The sequence below is a fragment of the Castor canadensis genome, chromosome 10 (genome assembly GCF_047511655.1).
Source record: "Castor canadensis chromosome 10, mCasCan1.hap1v2, whole genome shotgun sequence".
Taxonomy (NCBI): domain Eukaryota; kingdom Metazoa; phylum Chordata; class Mammalia; order Rodentia; family Castoridae; genus Castor; species Castor canadensis.
Window position 1 is genome coordinate 85,559,729 of NC_133395.1, and position 18,396 is coordinate 85,578,124.

At 41.0% G+C, this 18,396-nt stretch overlaps 1 protein-coding gene, 1 long non-coding RNA gene and 1 other non-coding gene across 5 annotated transcripts in view; 1 reads left to right on the forward strand and 2 right to left on the reverse strand.

Annotated features, from left to right (window-relative positions):
- The first annotated feature begins 1,548 nt into the window (after positions 1–1,548).
- Positions 1,549–18,396, forward strand: part of LOC141411502 (uncharacterized) — a 52,581-nt gene continuing 35,733 nt past the window's right edge. The window contains exon 1 of the long non-coding RNA XR_012436299.1: positions 1,549–1,987. This is a non-coding gene — a long non-coding RNA (uncharacterized lncRNA). The remainder of the gene's footprint in view (positions 1,988–18,396) is intronic.
- LOC109678973 (phospholipid-transporting ATPase IB-like) overlaps positions 10,908–18,396 on the reverse strand; it is a 310,438-nt gene continuing 302,949 nt past the window's right edge. For all 3 annotated transcript variants that reach the window (XM_074043762.1, XM_074043761.1, XM_074043760.1), the window contains one exon: positions 10,908–11,692. In XM_074043762.1, the coding sequence (XP_073899863.1) occupies positions 11,598–11,692 (95 nt within the window). In that variant the 3' untranslated portion in view covers positions 10,908–11,597. The remainder of the gene's footprint in view (positions 11,693–18,396) is intronic.
- LOC141413097 (U6 spliceosomal RNA) lies at positions 17,453–17,559 on the reverse strand. The gene has a single exon (XR_012437921.1). It is a non-coding gene; the product is annotated as a U6 spliceosomal RNA (small nuclear RNA).

Genomic DNA, 18,396 nt, shown 5'->3' on the forward strand with positions numbered 1-18,396 from the left:
AGCGGGTGGGATTTCTGAGAAGCAGGAGACTTTCTATGGTCTGGAGTAGATTTTGCTAATATTTACCTATCCTTTTATGACGGCTCTGAGACCTTATTATTCAGGTCCAGCGGACTGCTCCCCCCGCAACAGGGGGCATTTCCAGTCTTTCCAATGTCTACTTTCTCTACACCAAATTATTATTAGTCTCAAAAGCACTGCTTTTCAGAGAAAAGCTGTGTTTTCTGCTCAAAAACTTTGGAACACTTAATAGCTAACATTTATCTTACCAATAAAGCCACGCTGAGTTTGCCTTGAGTGAATCCAAAAATGGGAAGAATGGAAGTAGTTTCAAGCCCACACCTTCCTGCTTGATGTTTTCCTGGCCCTTCTCTTGGGGTGCTAAGCTACATCCCCAGCCCGGGAATATTTTCAGAACACAAGTGGTCTTGCCCTTTGATACGGAGTAGGTGAAAACAATTGCCACACAGCACTGTCTCCAAGAATTAAGATTGTGAACTATGTATGGTGTAAGAATCTCCAGCCATACATACCCAGAGCCAAGTGAACGGCAGACAATGTCAGCAGAGGGCAGCACTCTCCACACCCGCTAAATTCATCACCGTTTTCGCTAGTTACCCGGACCGAGCCCAGATGCCTGAAAATGTTCAGGGTTACATGTTAGTGGTGGTGAACTGCTCCCCAAATCAAGGGCTGATTCCTCATACAGACTTCAGGGCCACCATGGGTCAGAGGAATAATTGAAAACATATAAAGAATTGTCTTTTGTGGGGTTTTTATTAGCCAAGTTTGGGGCAGTGGGTTGCTACGACCTATTTACACACGAAACTGAGCTGTCCCCCAAACAAGCAAACCCCCAGACGATGTGGACCTCTAAAGATCAGGGAAACTCTGATAGAGAAACACTCGGGAGTGTGACCAGTTGATGGCTTCGTGTGGGAACCCCACGCTGCGTCCGCTTTGCGTATCAAACCCGACCGTGCTGCGCGCGCTCCGCGCTCCCGGTGCGCGTCCGGGCCACCGGTACCAACTCTGCTCTCGGTAATGGCGCGGCCCGCCACTTCCGCTCCTAATCGCTTTCCCTTGGGTGCAAACGGGAGTCACACCGAGGGCCGCGGCTGTGCGGGGTGAGGGGGCTTTTGAGGGTCTAGCTTGGGTGGCTGAGGAAGGAGGAAGCGTGGTGGTGTCGGCATCACTCTCCATGGTTCTTCATCTCCCTCTGGTTCTGCGGAAAACCCTTCCATGGGAGTGGTCCATCCGCCTGTGTCCTAGAGGGGACACACACCGCCCAAAGTCTCAGGGGATCTTTGGGCACTTTGTCCCACGGATTATCCACCGCTCAGCTGAGAAGCAGGCGCGACTCACACACCGGGTCGTTCACTCACACGCTGACACCGGAAGGGCAGAGAGAAGGAAGGAGAGGGTTCCCGCCGTGCCGCAGCCCTGTCCCCCCGCCCCCCGTCCCCCCGCCCCCATCCGCCCCCCCCCCCCCGTGTCCTGTGTTCGCCCCGCCCCTCGCAGCTCCCTCAGGCGTCCGGAAGTACCGAGCCGCGCTCCCACGCTCGCAGGCTGGGGCAGGAAGGGTGGAAGGGTCGGTAACTGGGGCGTCCTGAACTTGGATGAAACTGACCTGGGCTTTTGGGGCGCTTCAAGAGCCTTCTAGCCCCGCGCTGCCTCGCTGCTCGCGCCAGGTGGAAGCCGCGCACAGTCTCGGGCGGGAAACGGGAAGAGGTGCCTGTCATGGGCGCCTTATAAAGGATTTTGTGCTTAATCTTACATGCAGTAAGAGGTCATCGAAGATGTCAGCGGAATAAGGTTAATCTGAGTTGAATAAAAATTTAAACAGTCTTGGAATTCTCATGGCTTATCTGGAAATTTACCTAACAGCGTCTCTGGTACCAACTTACCAATTTTTTTCCTCTGAGGATAAATTACTGGAAGTGGAGTTGCTGGCCAAAAGTTAAGTCCTTTCTTAAGGACTTTTTACGTATGTATGAATTCTTATGCTTTCCTCCGTATTCTCTTTTTTATTAATTCTTTCACACATAAAGGCTGTTAAGATTTTTATTCTGATTTTGTGCTTTCTCATAAACTGAAACCAATGATATTCACCTAATTACTGCCAAGTAGTACCCTAAAATTAAATTTTGTTCTCTACAGTTTTCTACGTTCAATTCTACTGCATTTGTGTTTTCCTTAGTCAAGCCATGACAAGCTTTGAGGACAAGTATGTTTTCTCTCTTTATGCAATGGAATATCACACAAGTTTTTATCTCTTTATCACTTTTTATTTTCTTTTGTCGCTTTTGGGGTTTCCTGTGGTTTCTAATCACCTTCCCTTTTACAATTCTTGTCTTTTACCTATCTCTAAAGTGTTTACACTCGATCACGTGTCACACCAACACCAACCCTATGAAATCTTTCAGGACATTAAAACCTGCTTCAGTCCTGATCAGCTTCCTATCACAAAGCGAGGCGGTGCGCTTACTGCACTAGGTTTTTCTGTAGCGTGCACAAAGATGGCATCTCTTGGCCTCTCTACACGGAAGTGACATCATGTGATTAACTCTGGCATTTGGACAGACCTGTTGCCTACCACAACCACCTCTAGTCCACGGAAATCTCCCCACATGGTCTCTAATATACCCTGCGTTGCATCCCAAAATGGTAGCACCAAATAGGTAAGACATCTATATCTTTAAGAAACCACCTGGAGAAAAGCCACTAGAGTTGTGTATTTTGGACGTAGAGGGAGTGAGAAATGAATGCTGCGATTTTAGGAAGGTTTTGTGTATATATATATATATATATATATATACGAAATTATTTGTTTTGTTTCTTTTTGGTGGTGCTAGGGTTTTGAAATCAGGGCCTTGCCTACCATTTGAGCTACACCCTATCCCTTTATGCTTTAATTATCTTTCATATAATGTCTTGTGCTTTTTGCCAGAGGCCAGCCTTGGACCCCATCACTTCTGCCTCCCACATAGCTGGGATTAGACATGATATCCAACTTGTTTTCTGAGATAGGGTCTCACTACCTTTTATGACCTGGCTAGCCTTGAACCTTGATTCTTCCATCTCCACCTCCTGTGTAGCTGGGATTAGAGACATGCACCACCACACCTGGTGTACTTTTTGAGATTGGGTCTTGGTGCCTTTTTTATTTTTTCCTCACCTGAGCTGGATTCAAATAGCCATCCTCCCATCTCTACCTCCCAGGTAATTGGGATTACAGGTGTATGCCATCATGGTGGGTCTCCTAATTCTAACCAGTTCCAGAATAAGCACTGCAAATCATACTGCAAACTAACACATGTAGTGTTGACTAAAGTTGATGTCATCTCTTGGAAAGATGGAGGCTCACATATGCATGTCTGACAGAAGTGATGCCTGTAATAATTCTGCAAGCATTACATCTCAGTGAGCCAACATCTTTAGGGGATGTGGGAGGAGAGAATGTCATCTCCAGTGGCCATTATTTGGTAAGGTATTTTAAGAGTTCTGAGAGAAACAGCTCATTTTTTTTATTGTTTTATTATTCATATGTGCATACAATGCTTGGGTCATTTCTCCTCCCTGCCCCCACCCCCTCCCTTACCACCCACTCCGCCCCCTCCCTCTCCCCCTACCCCCTAGATAGCCAGCAGAAACTATTTTGCCCTTATCTCTAATTTTGTTGAAGAGAGAGTATAAGCAATAATAGGAAGGAACAAGGGTTTTTGCTAGTTGAGATAAGGATAGCTATACAGGGAGTTGACTCGCATTGATTTCCTGTGCATGTGTGTTACCTTCTAGGTTCTTTTTGATCTAACCTTTTCTCTAGTTCCTGGTCCCCTTCTCCTATTGGCCTTAGTTGCTTTAAGGTATCTGCTTTAGTTTCTCTGTGTTGAGGACAACAAATGCTATCTAGTTTTTTAGGTGTCTTACCTATCCTCACCCCTCCCTGTGTGCTCTCGATTTTATCATGTGCTCAAAGTTCAATCCCCTTGTTGTGTTTGCCCTTGATCTAATGTCCGAATATGAGGGAGAACATACGATTTTTGGTCTTTTGGGCCAGGCTAACCTTACTCAGAATGATGTTCTCCAATTCCATCCATTTACCAGCGAATGATAATATTTCATTCTTCTTCATGGCTGCATAAAATTCCATTGTGTATAAATACCACATTTTCTTGATCCATTCATCAGTACTGGGACATCTTGGCTGTTACCATAACTTGGCTATTGTTAATAGTGCTGCAATAAACATGGGTGTGCAGGTGCCTCTGGAGTAACCTGTGTCACAGTCTTTTGGGTATATTCCCAAGAGTGGTATTGCTGGACCAAATGGGTAGATCAATGTTTAGCTTTTTAAGTAGCCTCCAAATTTTTTTCCAGAGTGGTTGTACTAGTTTACATTCCCACCAACAGTGTTCCTTTTTCCCCACATCCTCGCCAACACCTGTTGGTGGTGATGTTGCTAATGATGGCTATTCTAACAGGGGTGAGGTGGAACCTTAGCGTGGTTTTAATTTGCATTTCCTTTATTGCTAGAGATGGTGAGCATTTTTTCATGTGTTTTTTGGCCATTTGAATTTCTTCTTTTGAGAAAGTTCTGTTTAGTTCACTTGCCCATTTCTTTATTGGTTCATTAGCTGGGGAGAATTTAGTTTTTTAAGTTCTCTATATATTCTGGTTATCAGTCCTTTGTCTGATGTGTAGCTGGCAAATATTTTCTCCCACTCTGTGGGGGTTCTCTTCAGTTTAGAGACCATTTCTTTTGATGAACAGAAGCTTTTTAGTTTTATGAAGTCCCATTTATCTATGTTATCTCTTAGTTGCTGTGCTGCTGGGGTTTCATTGAGAAAGTTCTTACCTATACCTACTAACTCCAGAGTATTTCCTACTCTTTCCTGTATCAACTTTAGAGTTTGTGGTCTGATATTAAGATCCTAGACCCACTTTGAGTTAATATTGGTATAGGGTGATACACATGGATCTAGTTTCAGTTTTTTGCAGACTGCTAACCAGTTTCCCCAGCAGTTTTTGTTGAAGAGGCTGCTATTTCTCCATCGTATATTTTTAGTTCCTTTGTCAAAGACAAGTTGGTTATAGTTGTATGGCTTCATATCTGGGTCCTCTCTTCTGTTCCACTGGTCTTCATGTCTGTTTTTGTGCCAGTACCATGCTGTTTTTATTGTTATTGCTTTGTAATATAGTTTGAAGTCAGGTATTGTGATACCTCCTGCATTGTTCTTTTGACTGAGTATTGCCTTGGCTATTCCTGGCCTCTTGTGTTTCCATATAAATTTCACGGTAGATTTTTCAATCTCTTTAATGAATGTCATTGGAATTTTGATGGGAGTTGCATTAAACATGTAGATTACTTTTGGGAGTATAGTCATTTTTACTATGTTGATTCTACCAATCCATGAGCATGGGAGATCTCTCCACTTTCTATAGTCTTCCTCAGTCTCTTTCTTCAGAAGTTTATAGTTTTCCTTGTAGAGGTCATTCACATCTTTTGTTAGGTTTACACCTAGGTATTTGATTTTTTTTGAGGCTGAAATAGCTCATTTGTTAAGCAGAGTGGAAAAGAAGAGAAAAATCCAAAGACTTATTTTAAGACAAGGTTTCACTATGTAGCCCAGGCTGGCTTTGAACTCCTGATCCTCCTGCTTCAGCCTCCTGAGTGTCAGAGCTACGGACATGCAGTCCCATGCCTGGCAGAAGATTCAGGCTCTTAATGGACTGACAATGCTAACCTTAGTGGTAAGAGATGGGATTTAGAAGGCTTTGATTGTTAGCATTCAGTGAGATTACCCAGTTGTATGGAGTGATGGCCTTTTGGCTAAGATAGTTTAATAATGTGGTTCTCTCACCGCAGAGAAACTAAAGCAGATGCCTTAAAACAACTGAGGCCAATAGGAGAAGGGGACCAGGAACTAGAGAAAAGGTTAGATCAAAAAGAATTAACCTAGAAGGTAACACACACGCACAGGAAATTAATGTGAGCCAATGCCCTGTATAGCTATCCTTATCTCAACCAGCAAAAACCCTTGTTCCTTCCTATTATTGCTTATACTCTCTCTACAACAAAATTAGAAATAAGGGCAAAATAGTTTCTGCTGGGTATTGAGGGGGTGGGGGAGAGAGGGAGGGGGCGGAGTGGGTGGTAAGGGAGGGGGTGGGGGCAGGGGGGAGAAATGACCCAAGCCTTGTATGCACATATGAATAAAATAAAAATTAAAAAAAAAGACTAGGTCAGAGCATAAGTCTGATTCATTTTGTATGAAGTCCATTGGTCAGAGCATTTTTCTGAAAAATGAGGATTAAATTAGTGGACAGAAATTGTCCAAAGAAAACTCCTTTTACATTGATCAGGCTCAAAATGGACAAGGACTAATCTGTATATAATAAATGATTTATTCCTCTGTAAAAAAAATAACAGTGTGGTTTTCCCTTTGAAAGAGGTCAGCTGCCTTTAAGTTAAGAGGAAACACTGGGGGTGTAACTCAGTGATTATTTGCCTAGCATGCACAAGGCCCTGGGTTCAATCCCAGTACCACAGGGAAAAAAAAGTACCAAGTCAAGAGGAGAGTCAGGGGAACTAGAATCCAGAGAACTGAAACAGAGTCAGGAAGTCATGAAGACGGAAGCTGGATATTTTTAAGATCTTGGAGAATCAAATTGCCTTGCAAAGTTAAATATGGAGAATTTTTAGTTTGTGCAGCATCCTAAGAAGTTGAGCAAAAGGAGTGAGGAAAACAGGAAAGCTGAGTTGGAAACAAGAAATAGGGAGGGAAAATGGGTGAGTTGGCTGCTAGTAAGAGACTGAGAAGGGGACTAGATGGAACTTCTGCTGGCAAAAGAAGCCAAAGGATTTACAATAATTAAAGCACAATATACCATTTAAAATTTCTTGGTTTTTGTTGCATGGAATATGAGCTGGGTGGCTGATTTCAGCAGACCGGGATTGATCTCAATTTGGCTTTACTGAAGCACCTGGTAGAGGCATGACCTGCTCTGATTAATGGTGCTGCTTTGTAACCACTGCCAGCTTGCCAGGCTTGTTTCTTGGTAACAGTGAGAGTGATGATTCACACTGCCTCAGAATGCTCTGAGTTAGGATTGGTGATGCAACAAGAATGTACCTACATGATCAGTGGAGTAGAAGAAATAGTTGAGACACCCTGGTTCTGAGGTGTCCTGCACCCAAGTCACTCACTTTAGTAGTGCTATAGGATGTTCTTTTCCTGCAGTAGACTTTTTAAGTACTGCCATTTTGAGTTCTGTTAAGATGACCAATTCATCCTAGTTTTCCCAAGATTTTTGGGGGGCTAGCACTGAAACTCCTACATTCTAGAAAAACCCTCAGTACTAGTCAAACTAGGATGGTTGGCAAATATAAGCCCCCTCCTTTCACTCTCAAATAGTCAGGACGTCATAATCGTTCTATGTTAGGATTAAATGGCCTGAGTAGCTGGAGGAGGTAAGAATCCCCAGGATTCCAACTGGGGAGCAATGACAAGGAAATGAAGTAGACCGATCCCTCCATTCATCACTCCTCGGTCTAAGAGTAGGACACACTCATGGCCATGATCCATTGATGTGGGCCTCTCTCCAGTGAGGAGAAAAAAAAGAGTCTTGTTGCTCACAAGCAGGACGGTTTAGAAGGGCAGCAGCAGGTGAACTAGCATCTGACATGGCTTCCTTGCCAGGTTTAGGGTGGGGGCTTATTCTACCTAACGAGAGACAACAATTTTCTAACTATGAATGATATAAGGAGGGTGCATTTTTCTAAGAAGGGCTAGGTACTGTTTTACTTAAAGGCAGACATAGTGATTAGACTGACTTTCTGAAGTCCTTTCTGGGTTTGTTTATTATTCAACTTCAGAGAGATAAACTTGTTTGGATGCGATTCTTATTTTCAATTTGGAAATCCAACTGTGCTCTCCATAGTAGGAAAATTAAAAAACATTAGATAACTGGAGACTCCTTAATCCTGGCCTTTTTCACTTAAGTTTTGACTAAAATAATCCATTTTCCAAAGGGGAGTTTTAGGAATATAAAAGGGACTGCCAAATACAGCATCCATTCATACAAAACCAACACCAATCCCATGGAACACGATATCATTTTTCCTAAGAACGATCAGTGCTTAAAATACCATTTGACTCCATAGCATGCAACCTTTGTAGGTGGGAAGCAAACACTCCACCCCCTAAAACATGATTTTTTTTCCCATTAAAATTGTGTTTTCTTGGTAATTCCTCAACTTGTGACAATTTACACTAAGGTGCTAGAAGGGAACCATCTCCTGTGCCTCTCAGAATAGTTTGTAGCAGAAGAAATTATCAGTCTGCTACAGACTTTTTGGTGTCTGGCAGAAGTTTGACTTGACCTTGTAAAAAGTGATTTGGGGGCTGGTGATATAGCTCAGTGGTAGATCACTTGCCTAGAAGGTATGTGGCCCTTGGTTGGATCCCTAGCATCAAAAGAAAGAAAGAAAAAAAAAGATTTGCAGATCATAACATCTGTTATTGAAATGTCCATACTTAAGCATGAACCAAATTTAGCATGTAGGAAATATAGAAAGTGTATTTTCACTGTCCCAAGAAAATTATTAACATCGTAGGGAAAGTTGTTCTAGCCTCATCTGATGCAGAACGTGTGTACACATCCTACTTTGAAGCTGTTTTCTTCTTAGACTTTATAACATAGCAACATTTTTCTCATGCTGGTGAATAACCCTTTTGACATGATCTGAAATGGTTTCTGGATACATACTAAGATACATAACACAACTTATTTAGCCAGTGACCTATTACAGGACATATTTTCTTAAATTTTTGTTTCCTTGGATTTTTAACTGAATATACATGTCCTTGGATTTTTATCTAAAATTCTTACTATATAGTCAACTTCTAAAATCAAGGTGGGGGGAAAAGGAGGGGACGTTTTTCTCTGCTGGATGTTCTGCCAGATGTGAGAGGGTTTGGCTTGTCACACTTTTATGAATGCTGCACCTTATAACCTCTGCTGTCACTATCTGGCAAATTCTTCATTTCCCATGCTTATATTTCAGCTCCAGAAGTTTGATTTGGTTCCTTTTCTGTGGTTTCCATTTCTTTCCTTATTATGTTGTTTATAAGTCCTTAAACATATTTGTAATAGCTGCATTTTTTTTTTTGAGACAGGACCTCATTAGGTCCAGGCTGGCCTTGAATTTGTGATCCTTCTCTCTCTGCCTCCTGCTGGGATTATAGGTGTTTTAAAGCTTGCTTTCTTTCTCACTCTATTCCACCCTCCCTTCCTGTTTCTCTGTCTCTGTCTGTCTGTGTCTGTCTCAATGCTGGAGATGGAACCCAGGGCCTTGTGCATTCTAGACAAGCAATCTACCACTGACTACACCCCCAGCCCTGTTTTAAAGTTCTTATATGCTAACTCCATCATCTCTGTCACTTCTGGGTCTATTTCTATTGGCTTCCTTTTTTCCTGGCTGTGGATCAGATTTTTCTGCACGGTTTAAATATTCACCTCTACTTTCTCATCCTCTCTGCTAGCCTAAGCAGCCAAAAATCTGTTTTAAATCTCTGAAGGTGAGCTTATTCTGGACATTTTATATGAATGGAATAATTTTGTATGACTGTATGTTTTGTGACTGGCCTTTTTCATTAAGCATAATATTTTCAGTGTTCATCCACGTTAGAGCATGTGTGAGAGCTTCAGTGCTTTTTATGCCAGATAATATTGCTTTATATGGATGTACCACATTTTATCTATTCACAATGATTTCTTTTTTTGTTTGTTTGTTTTGTTTTGTTTTGGAGATTGAACCCAGGTCCTCACACGTGCTAGGGAAGCACCTGCCACTGAGCTTCTTCTCAGTACCCTCTCCCACCCTTCCTTTTTTTTTTTTTTTAAGTATTGGGTTTTCCTATGAAATGTTTTTCCTTGTTACCTTATCTTCCTTCAAACAGGTTGTCAGGATTTTCTGTTTATTTCTTCAGAAGTTTCATTTTGGCGGGACAGAAAATATAGGCAGCCTTCAAGAATTTCTGGGCTGTGCTTCTAAAAGCTTATTAAGTAGAGCAGGGTCTGGGAGAGGGACCCTTATCCTGGACCAGAGGAGGGTTCCCTGGAGGTGCCCTGGGAAGCTACATACTCCAGGAGAGGAATGGTGAGACCACGGTGGGCATAGGGATTTCCAGACTCTTCAAAGGTTCTAGTTCCTCATACCTGGTGTAGAAGCTTCAGAGAGCTGCCAGACCAACAGTGGTCATGTGTGGTACTGTTGACAGGAGGCAGCTGGTCCACTGTGTACCATGTGAGATGACAGGAAGATGGGACATCTTGTACTGGGTAAGATGACAGAAGATGACACATCATGTATCATGTGAGATGATAGAAGATGACGCACCATGTGACATGTGAGACCCTGGATAATTGGTATAGCTGAAGGCAGAGCCCCAAGAATAATTGAGGCAGGATTTTCTACTAGTCATATAGATGGGGATATCAGAATGGGGATTAAATTGATTTACAGAAAAAAATGAAATATGTTGATTCTTGTGCACCTGATTTTGAGGCATGAGACTACGCTCCCTATGTGAGTTCTTTGAAATAAAAATATTGTCCCTTTCTAGGTGTTCATCAAAAAATGTGACTTAAAGTGACAGGACATCCTACTTAGAAAAATGTTTTATGTGCTGGTTCTTGCCTTTAATCTGTAGGTTTTCAAAACCCAAAGTTTCCATGTGGTCCCTTTTCTTTTTTTTTTTCATTTTTCTTTTATTATTCATATGTGCATACAAGGCTTGGTTCATTTCTCCCCACTGCCCCCACCCCCTCCCTTACCACCCACTCCGCCCCCTCCCTCTCCCCCCCCTCAATACCCAGCAGAAACTATTTTGCCCTTATTTCTAATTTTGTTGTAGAGAGAGTATAAGCAATAATAGGAAGGAACAAGGGTTTTTGCTGGTTGAGATAAGGATAGCTATACAGGGCATTGACTCACATTGATTTCCTGTGCGTGGGTGTTACCTTCTAGGTTAATTCTTTTTGATCTCACCTTTTCTCTAGTACCTGTTCCCCTTTTCCTATTGTCCTCAGTAGCTTTAAGGTATCTGCTTTAGTTTCTCTGCATTAAGGGCAACAAATGCTAGCTAGTTTTTTAGGTGTCTTACCTATCCTCACCCCTCCCTTGTGTGCTCTCACTTTTATCATGTGCTCATAGTCCAATCCCCTTGTTGCCATGTGGTCCCTTTTCTATTAGTCACAACTTTATTAGGCAAAATGGCATCTTTTCTTTCCAAATTCTACTTGCACCAAAGTTTAAATATTTTGAAACATTTTAAATTTTATACATCAGACTGAACTGATAAATTATCTCATAGACACAGAAAAATAAATGTATTCATAAAATATTGAAGACAAATTAAGAAAAAGCAAATAAGGTCCTCCTATTATTTATTACCATGACTCAGTCAATATATAAATAACAAATTTGCTGATAAAAGTCACAAAAATGAGCGTGAGGGCTGGATCATTCTACCAGTCTCTGAAGGACATGAGTTATTCATAGATGTGATCAGTCTTTACTAAATTCTTCACTAAATTCTTCTTCCTATAACAGTAGTGTCATAGGAACGGACTAGTTCTTCCTGAGTGACCGCAGCTTGTTCTGTTTGAGAAAATGCATAGCCATCTAGAAGAGCAAAGACAGGAGACTCTGTTAGGGACAGTAGTAGCTGGTGAACATCTGGTGACAGAAATCAAGACTCTGTCTGGTTTGGGGAGTCTCCAAATTGGCCAGCAACTGAGACAGGAAAGTGGCAGAGAGGAGGGCTTGGCAAGGGAGCAGTTTGCAGACCTGGCTGCAGCAGAACTACTTCAGAAACCCTTTAAACAGTATCCCTTTCTAGGTGTTCAGTTGATCTGTGTGGGGGAGGGAGCTAGATGTTTGGAGCCCTGGATGGAACCCAGCGCCCAGCACCTCAGGCATGCGAGGCAAATGTCCTATGACTGAGTCATATCCCCAGAGCCCTGTGTGTACTTTTACGAAGCTCTCTCAAGGGTTCTAATGTGCATCGTGTCCTACAGGATGCAGCCTGGTGGGGCTATGTCACTCTTGCTATTTTGCCAACCGTGTGAGTGGGCAATTGCTCCTGTTTATGTGGTACAGTGGTTGAGCAGTCTGCACAGCTCAAGCAGTGGCTTCTCAAGTCCCTGACTTCCTTTTGCTATCAAATTCTAAGTGGACAGACTCTGCAGATGTCTGAGTCCTGACACTCAAAAATGAAACCCAGAAAAGTAATTTAGGAAGCTGAAAACATGCTGGGGACAACACACGATATTAATATTAAATTTGGTAAGCAATCCATTATGCTGGCAACATTCTTGTCTTAAAATTTGGCTCATTTAAGTAGGTTTTCAAAACAAATAACAATGTCACTAGTAGAAATTCCTAGAGGAATTAATTCATTGATTAGATCTTATAATCATTTCTAAAAGTTGAGTTGACACTCAATATAGAGAGCTGACAAGTATTTCTACCCCTCTCTAAGTCTTGACCTTGGTAGGTTGGACAACAGAGCTGTCACACACTGGAATAATAAAACTACACAGAGCCAGGCAATCACTGTGTTCAAAATGATAAGCCTTATGGTTAAGGCTTATCATTTTGCTCATTAATGACAATGGATTTACTAGTGAGAAGCCATGCCCCTTAAAAGAAGGAAAATTAGGAATAAATGGAACTTTTATCAATGTGTTCTCTACAGTTTATTCATTAAATGAATTGTTTCTGTGTGCAAGTGGTTGGCAACCTTTTCTCCTCCTTAGACTCACCAGGGAGCAGGTGAACTCCTGGTATGCTATTCAAATGCCAGTGGTTCTCTACCTTGCATGTGTGCCACAATTTACCTGGTGATGGCTGGGCTCTACCTCCAGGGCTTCTGATTTAATGACTCTGTGTGGGGCCCAGAACTGGCATGTCTAACAACTTCCCAGGTAATGCTTCTACTGCTAGTCGAAGGACTGTTAACTTTGGCCTATAGCTGCTTCCATACATTTTATGTTGTACTAAGTGAACCTGAAACCTAATTTGATGTGTGTACAGATTGTAACCTACTCTTGTGACAAGTACCTGAGTCTCAGCCAATCACAGTGGCCAACTGTTCAAAGCAAGTTCAAGAGCTGTAATCACTCGGGCTGTCTTTATGTCACCTCTACTTTCTGTATATCACTTCCTTTTCTTTGACTATAAATATAACCTGCCAAAGTGGTGGAGCAGGCATCTTGAGCCAATTTTGGTTCTGGATTGCTCCCCTACTTTACAATCTCAAATAAAGCCAATTAAGATCGCAAAACCAGATTTGTTGCAGTTTTGTCTTTTAACAGTGGAGAACCACTGTTTTAGGTCAGTGTTATCATGATCTCTGGGTAGATGCCAGTATCAGTATTTTCCAAAGCCCAAAGATTTCCTCCTGCCAACTCTTCCTTCCAATTGGTCTTCTTTCCACTTCAGGCAAATTCAATTTGAATCTCAAGGTGGAACTTTGGAGTTGTTTTAAAAATCTGCCCCAGTGCTTCCTGCGGAAGCAGGAACCAGAACCATGGTTCTGCGGAAATACTAGGGAATGTTCTTGGGAAGAGGGGACAGGATAGTGCCCGGATGTGGCAGGAAAACTCTGAGAAAGATTCCACAGGTTTGCAGCAGCCTCCAGTTAGCTAGGCAAGCATGGTGGAAAAAACAGTCCCTTCATCTTATTTTTAAATGTTCTAATCACCAATGCATGGAGGGCTATGACTGTGGACAGATAAAAAAATCCCCATCCCTTCCTTTTTTTTTCTTGCATTACTGGGGATTGAACCCAAGGTCTTGCATAAGCTAAGAAGCTCTCTAACACTTAAGCTGCACCCCCACTCCTTTCCCATCTCTTCTTAATGGGAGATATGTTAGCATTTCAAATGGTCTCCTACTCACTCAGAATGAGAAAACCAATTTTTAAAAATTTTTTGCATTACTGGGGTTTGAACTTAGGGCCTTGCACTTAGAAGGCAGGTGCTTTAGTAATTGAGTCATAATCCCAGCCCTTTTTACTTTGGTTATTTTTAAGATAGGGTCTCACACTTTTGCCAGGGCAGGCATGGGCTGTGATCCTCCTATTTATACTTCCCTCATAGCTTCCCTTCCCAGCTTTTGCTGGTTGAGATGGGGGTCTATGGAACCTTTTGCCTTCCACTGTCTGCCTGTTGAGTAGCTAGGATTACAGGTGAGATCCAATGTGCTGGGGCAAAATCTTTTTTTTTGGAGGCCCATTTTTGTGATTTTAATTCTTGACCTAAGACCTTCAGGGAGTAGGAGGACCACCTGGTAGATCTGACCAACAGGAAGGTTCTGCCTTGGTTTGCAGCAAGATCACATTCACAAAGTACATTTTCTGGGAGTGTAAGAAGGATTAGCTGCGTTGCTCCACAGAAGGCTGTGGGTGATGTTTTAGAATTTGTCTAAGTTTATTCACGAGTGACATAATTGTGATTTCTTGTTCTAAATAGATACAATCTTTACTTTTTTTTGGGTGGTACTAGGATTTGAACTCAGGGTCTCATGCTTGATAGGCAAGTGCTCTATCACTTACTTGAGCCACTCTGACAGTCCCGGTATTTACTTTTGAACCCAATTTTGCATTTGTAGTTTGTCATTCTTTTCTTGAAAGGGCCCTTGAAACTATATAAAATTCTAGTTTCTCAACCTGGATTATCATTTAGAAATCTGAGCTGGTTTTCTTTTTTGCTGAAGTGGGAGAACAGAAACTTAGGCAACTGAATCCCCCAGAATTCATAGCAGGATTCATCCCAGGTTCTGCCAGATGAACATTTAACTTCCATTTGCATCTGAATGAGGACCTCAGAGGATGCCTCCAGCTCTTACATTTTCCACTTTCATTCATCTGTCAGGAAGTCCTGACAGCCACAAAGTCATGATGGGGACCTGGAGAAAGCTCTCCATGAACCTGACTTGTGAACCTTTCCTGGCTTCCTAACAACTCAGTGGTGCCCAGAATCTCAGGAGGAAATTAAAGGGAGGGGTGGAAGTTAGAGGACAAGGATGTGGGAATTTTCCAGTGATTTTAATTTTTTCACCTACTAAAAACATTTAGCAGGTTTCATTATCAACCATGTCATTTTTCATTATTTTGGCAAAACTGTCTCATTCACCTTATTATAAATAATTCACTTTATTATAATAATTCACTTTATCATAAATTTGAGTCTGATAAAAACTTAAAGCTAGTATATTACAATTTGCAATTTCTTCTTCTGTTTCTTATTTGAGTTGTTCAGAGCACTTCACAGATTCAAATTAATATTGTGGTATTACAGGAGAAAAATGTACAGGGCCTAAAAAGCTACAAAATGACTGAGGGTCTTCCCCTCAAGCAATAAAAGGCATTTAGTCTTCTACATGTGTATATCCAATTTTCCCAACAGCATTTGTCAAGGAGGCTGTCTTTTCTGTAACATATGTGTTCAACACTTCTGACAGTAATTGGCTGGCCATAGCTCTGTGGGTTTATGTCTGGTTCCTCCATTTTATTCCATTGCTTTATGTGTCTGTTTTTGTGCCAGTACCATGCTGTTTTTTGTTACTATGGCTCTGTAGTATAACCTGAAGTCACGTATTGTGATACCTCCAGCGTTGCTCTTTTTGATCAGGATTGCTCTACTATTTAGAGTCTTTGTGTTTCCAGCTCATTTTAGAATTAGTTTTTATGTATCTTTGAAGACTGTCATTGGGATTTTTATGAGCACTGCATTGAATCCGTAAATTTCTATAATTTTGATTTTGCAGATCCATAAACACAGGAGGTCTTATCATCTAGTGTCGTCTTCAATTTATTTCTTCAGTATTTTATAGTTTTCAGTGGAAAGGGTTTTATTCCTAGGTGTTTAATTTTTTTTGAGGCTAGTGTGAATGAGATTGCTTATCTGAAAAAAAAGCTACTGATTTTGCATTTTGATTTTGTAGCCAGCCACTTTGTTGAAACTGTTTATCAGATTAAACAGTTATGTGGTGTAGTTTTTTTTTAGGGTCTTTTAAGCATAGGATATCATCTGCAAATAGGGATAACTTGACTTCTTCATTTCCTATTTGTAACCCTTTGATTCTTTCCTCTTGTCTTATTGCTGTGGCTAAGAATTCAAGGACCAGATTGAATTAAGAGTGGAGAAAGTGGACAGCCTTGTTTCATTCCTGATTTTAGAGGAGATGCTTTCAGCTTATCACCATTTAGGAAGATTTTTGGTGCTAGGTTTGTCATATATAGCTTTTATTATGTTGAGGTATGAATCTCTATTTCTAGTTTTTCAAGGACTTTTATCATGAAAGGATATTGAATTTTGTCAAAGGCTTTTTCTACATCTATTGAGATGATCACCTGATTTTTATTCACGATTCTGTTTTTGGTGCTGTGTTATGTTTATTGATTTGTGTATGTTGAACTACTCTTGTATCCCCGGAATGAAACCAACTTGATCATGGTAAATGATCATTTTAATGTGCTGCTGAGTTTGGTTTGCAAGTATTTTATGGAGAATTTTTGCATCTGTGTTCATCAAAGACATTGGTCTACAATTTCCTTTTTTTGTCATGTCACTATCCAGTATAGGTGTCATGGCTTCATAGAGTGAGTTTGGTAGTGTTCCTCCCCTTTCTATTTTATGGAACAGTTTGAGGAGCACTGGTGTTCTTCCTTAAAGATCTGGTAGAATTAAGCAGTGAATCCAGCCAGTCCTGCGCTCTTCTTTGTTGGGAGAATCTTTATTGCTGCTTCAAACTCATTGCTCATTATAGATCTGTTTAAGTGGTTTATATCCTCTTGGTTCAGTTTTGATAGGTCATCATAGGTAGAGAAATTTGTCCTTTTCTTCTAGATTTTCTAACTTACTGAAATATTTATTTTCAAGTATCTGCTAATGATCCTCTGGATTTCATTGGTGTCTGTTATATCTTCTTTTTCTTTTTTTGGTGCTACTGGGGTTTAAACTCAGGGTTCATGCTTGCTAGGCAGGTGCTCTACCTCTTAAGCCACTCTACCAGCCCTTTTTGCTCTGGATATTTTGGAGAAAGTCTCAGTTTTTGCCTAGGCTGGTCTGGATCAAGGACTTCCCACCACTATGGCTGGGAGTACAGTTTGTGCCATGATACCAGCTTTTATTTTTTTCCATTGAGATGGGGTCTCACAAACTTTTTGGGGTCTCTCTTATTTTTTTGCTGGGGATGGCTTAGAATCATAATTCTCCTGATCTTAGCCTCCCAAGTAGCTAATATTACAGGTGTGAGCCACTGGCTCTCAGCTCCCTTTTCCATTTTTAATTTTATGAATTTGTGCCTTTTCTCTCTTTCTTTTGGCAGTTTGGCTATGGGTTTATCAAGCATGTTTATCTTTTTTCTTTTTTTTTTTTAACTATGGAACGCTTCACGAATTTGTGTGTCATCCTTGCGCAGGGGCCATGCTAATCTTCTCTGTATCCTTCCAGTTTTAGCGTATGTGCTGCTGAAGCGAGCACCATGTTTATCTTTTCAAAGAATAAACTCTTTGTTTCATTTTTTGTGTTGTCCTTTTAATCTCCATTTCATTAATTTCTTCTTTGATCTTTATTATTTCTTTTCATTTACTGATTTTGGGTTTGGCCTGTTCTTGTTTGTCCAAGGTCTTGAGGTGCATCATTAGGTCAATTATTTGGGATATCTCTGATTTTTTAATGTCATAGTTATGAACTTTCCCTTTTAGCACTGCCTTTTTTGGATACATTGTGTTTTCAGTTTCATTTGACTCTTAGGAATTTAAAATTTTCCCCCCTGATTTCTTCAATGGTATACACTGATCACTTGAAAGTGTTTTCACTCTCCATGTTTTTGCATAGTTTCTCTTGCTGTTAAATTTTAGTTTTATTCCATTATGATCTGTTTAAACACCCCAAACTGTTTTGATTTCTTTGTATTTTCTGAGACTTTCTTTGTGGTATAAACAGTGATCTAGTTTGGAGAAAGTTCTATGGGCTACTGAGAAAAATGTGTATCCCAAAACCATTGGATTGAATATGCTATAGATGTCTATTAAGTCCTGTTGATCTGTGGTGCAGTTTAACTCTAAAGTTTCTTCATTCATTTTTTTTTATCTGGATAGTCTATCTGTTGAGGGAGGGGTGGTGAAATCATGCACTGTTGCTGTATCTGGACCTGTCTGTCCCTTTATATCCAGTAGTGCTTATGAAGTAAGTATACCAATGTTCAGTGCATATACATTTACAATCATTACATTCTGAATTAATTGTTCTTTTCATTAATAAGGTGTGACCTTCTTTATCACTTATGACTAATTTTGGCTTGAAGTCTACTTTTGT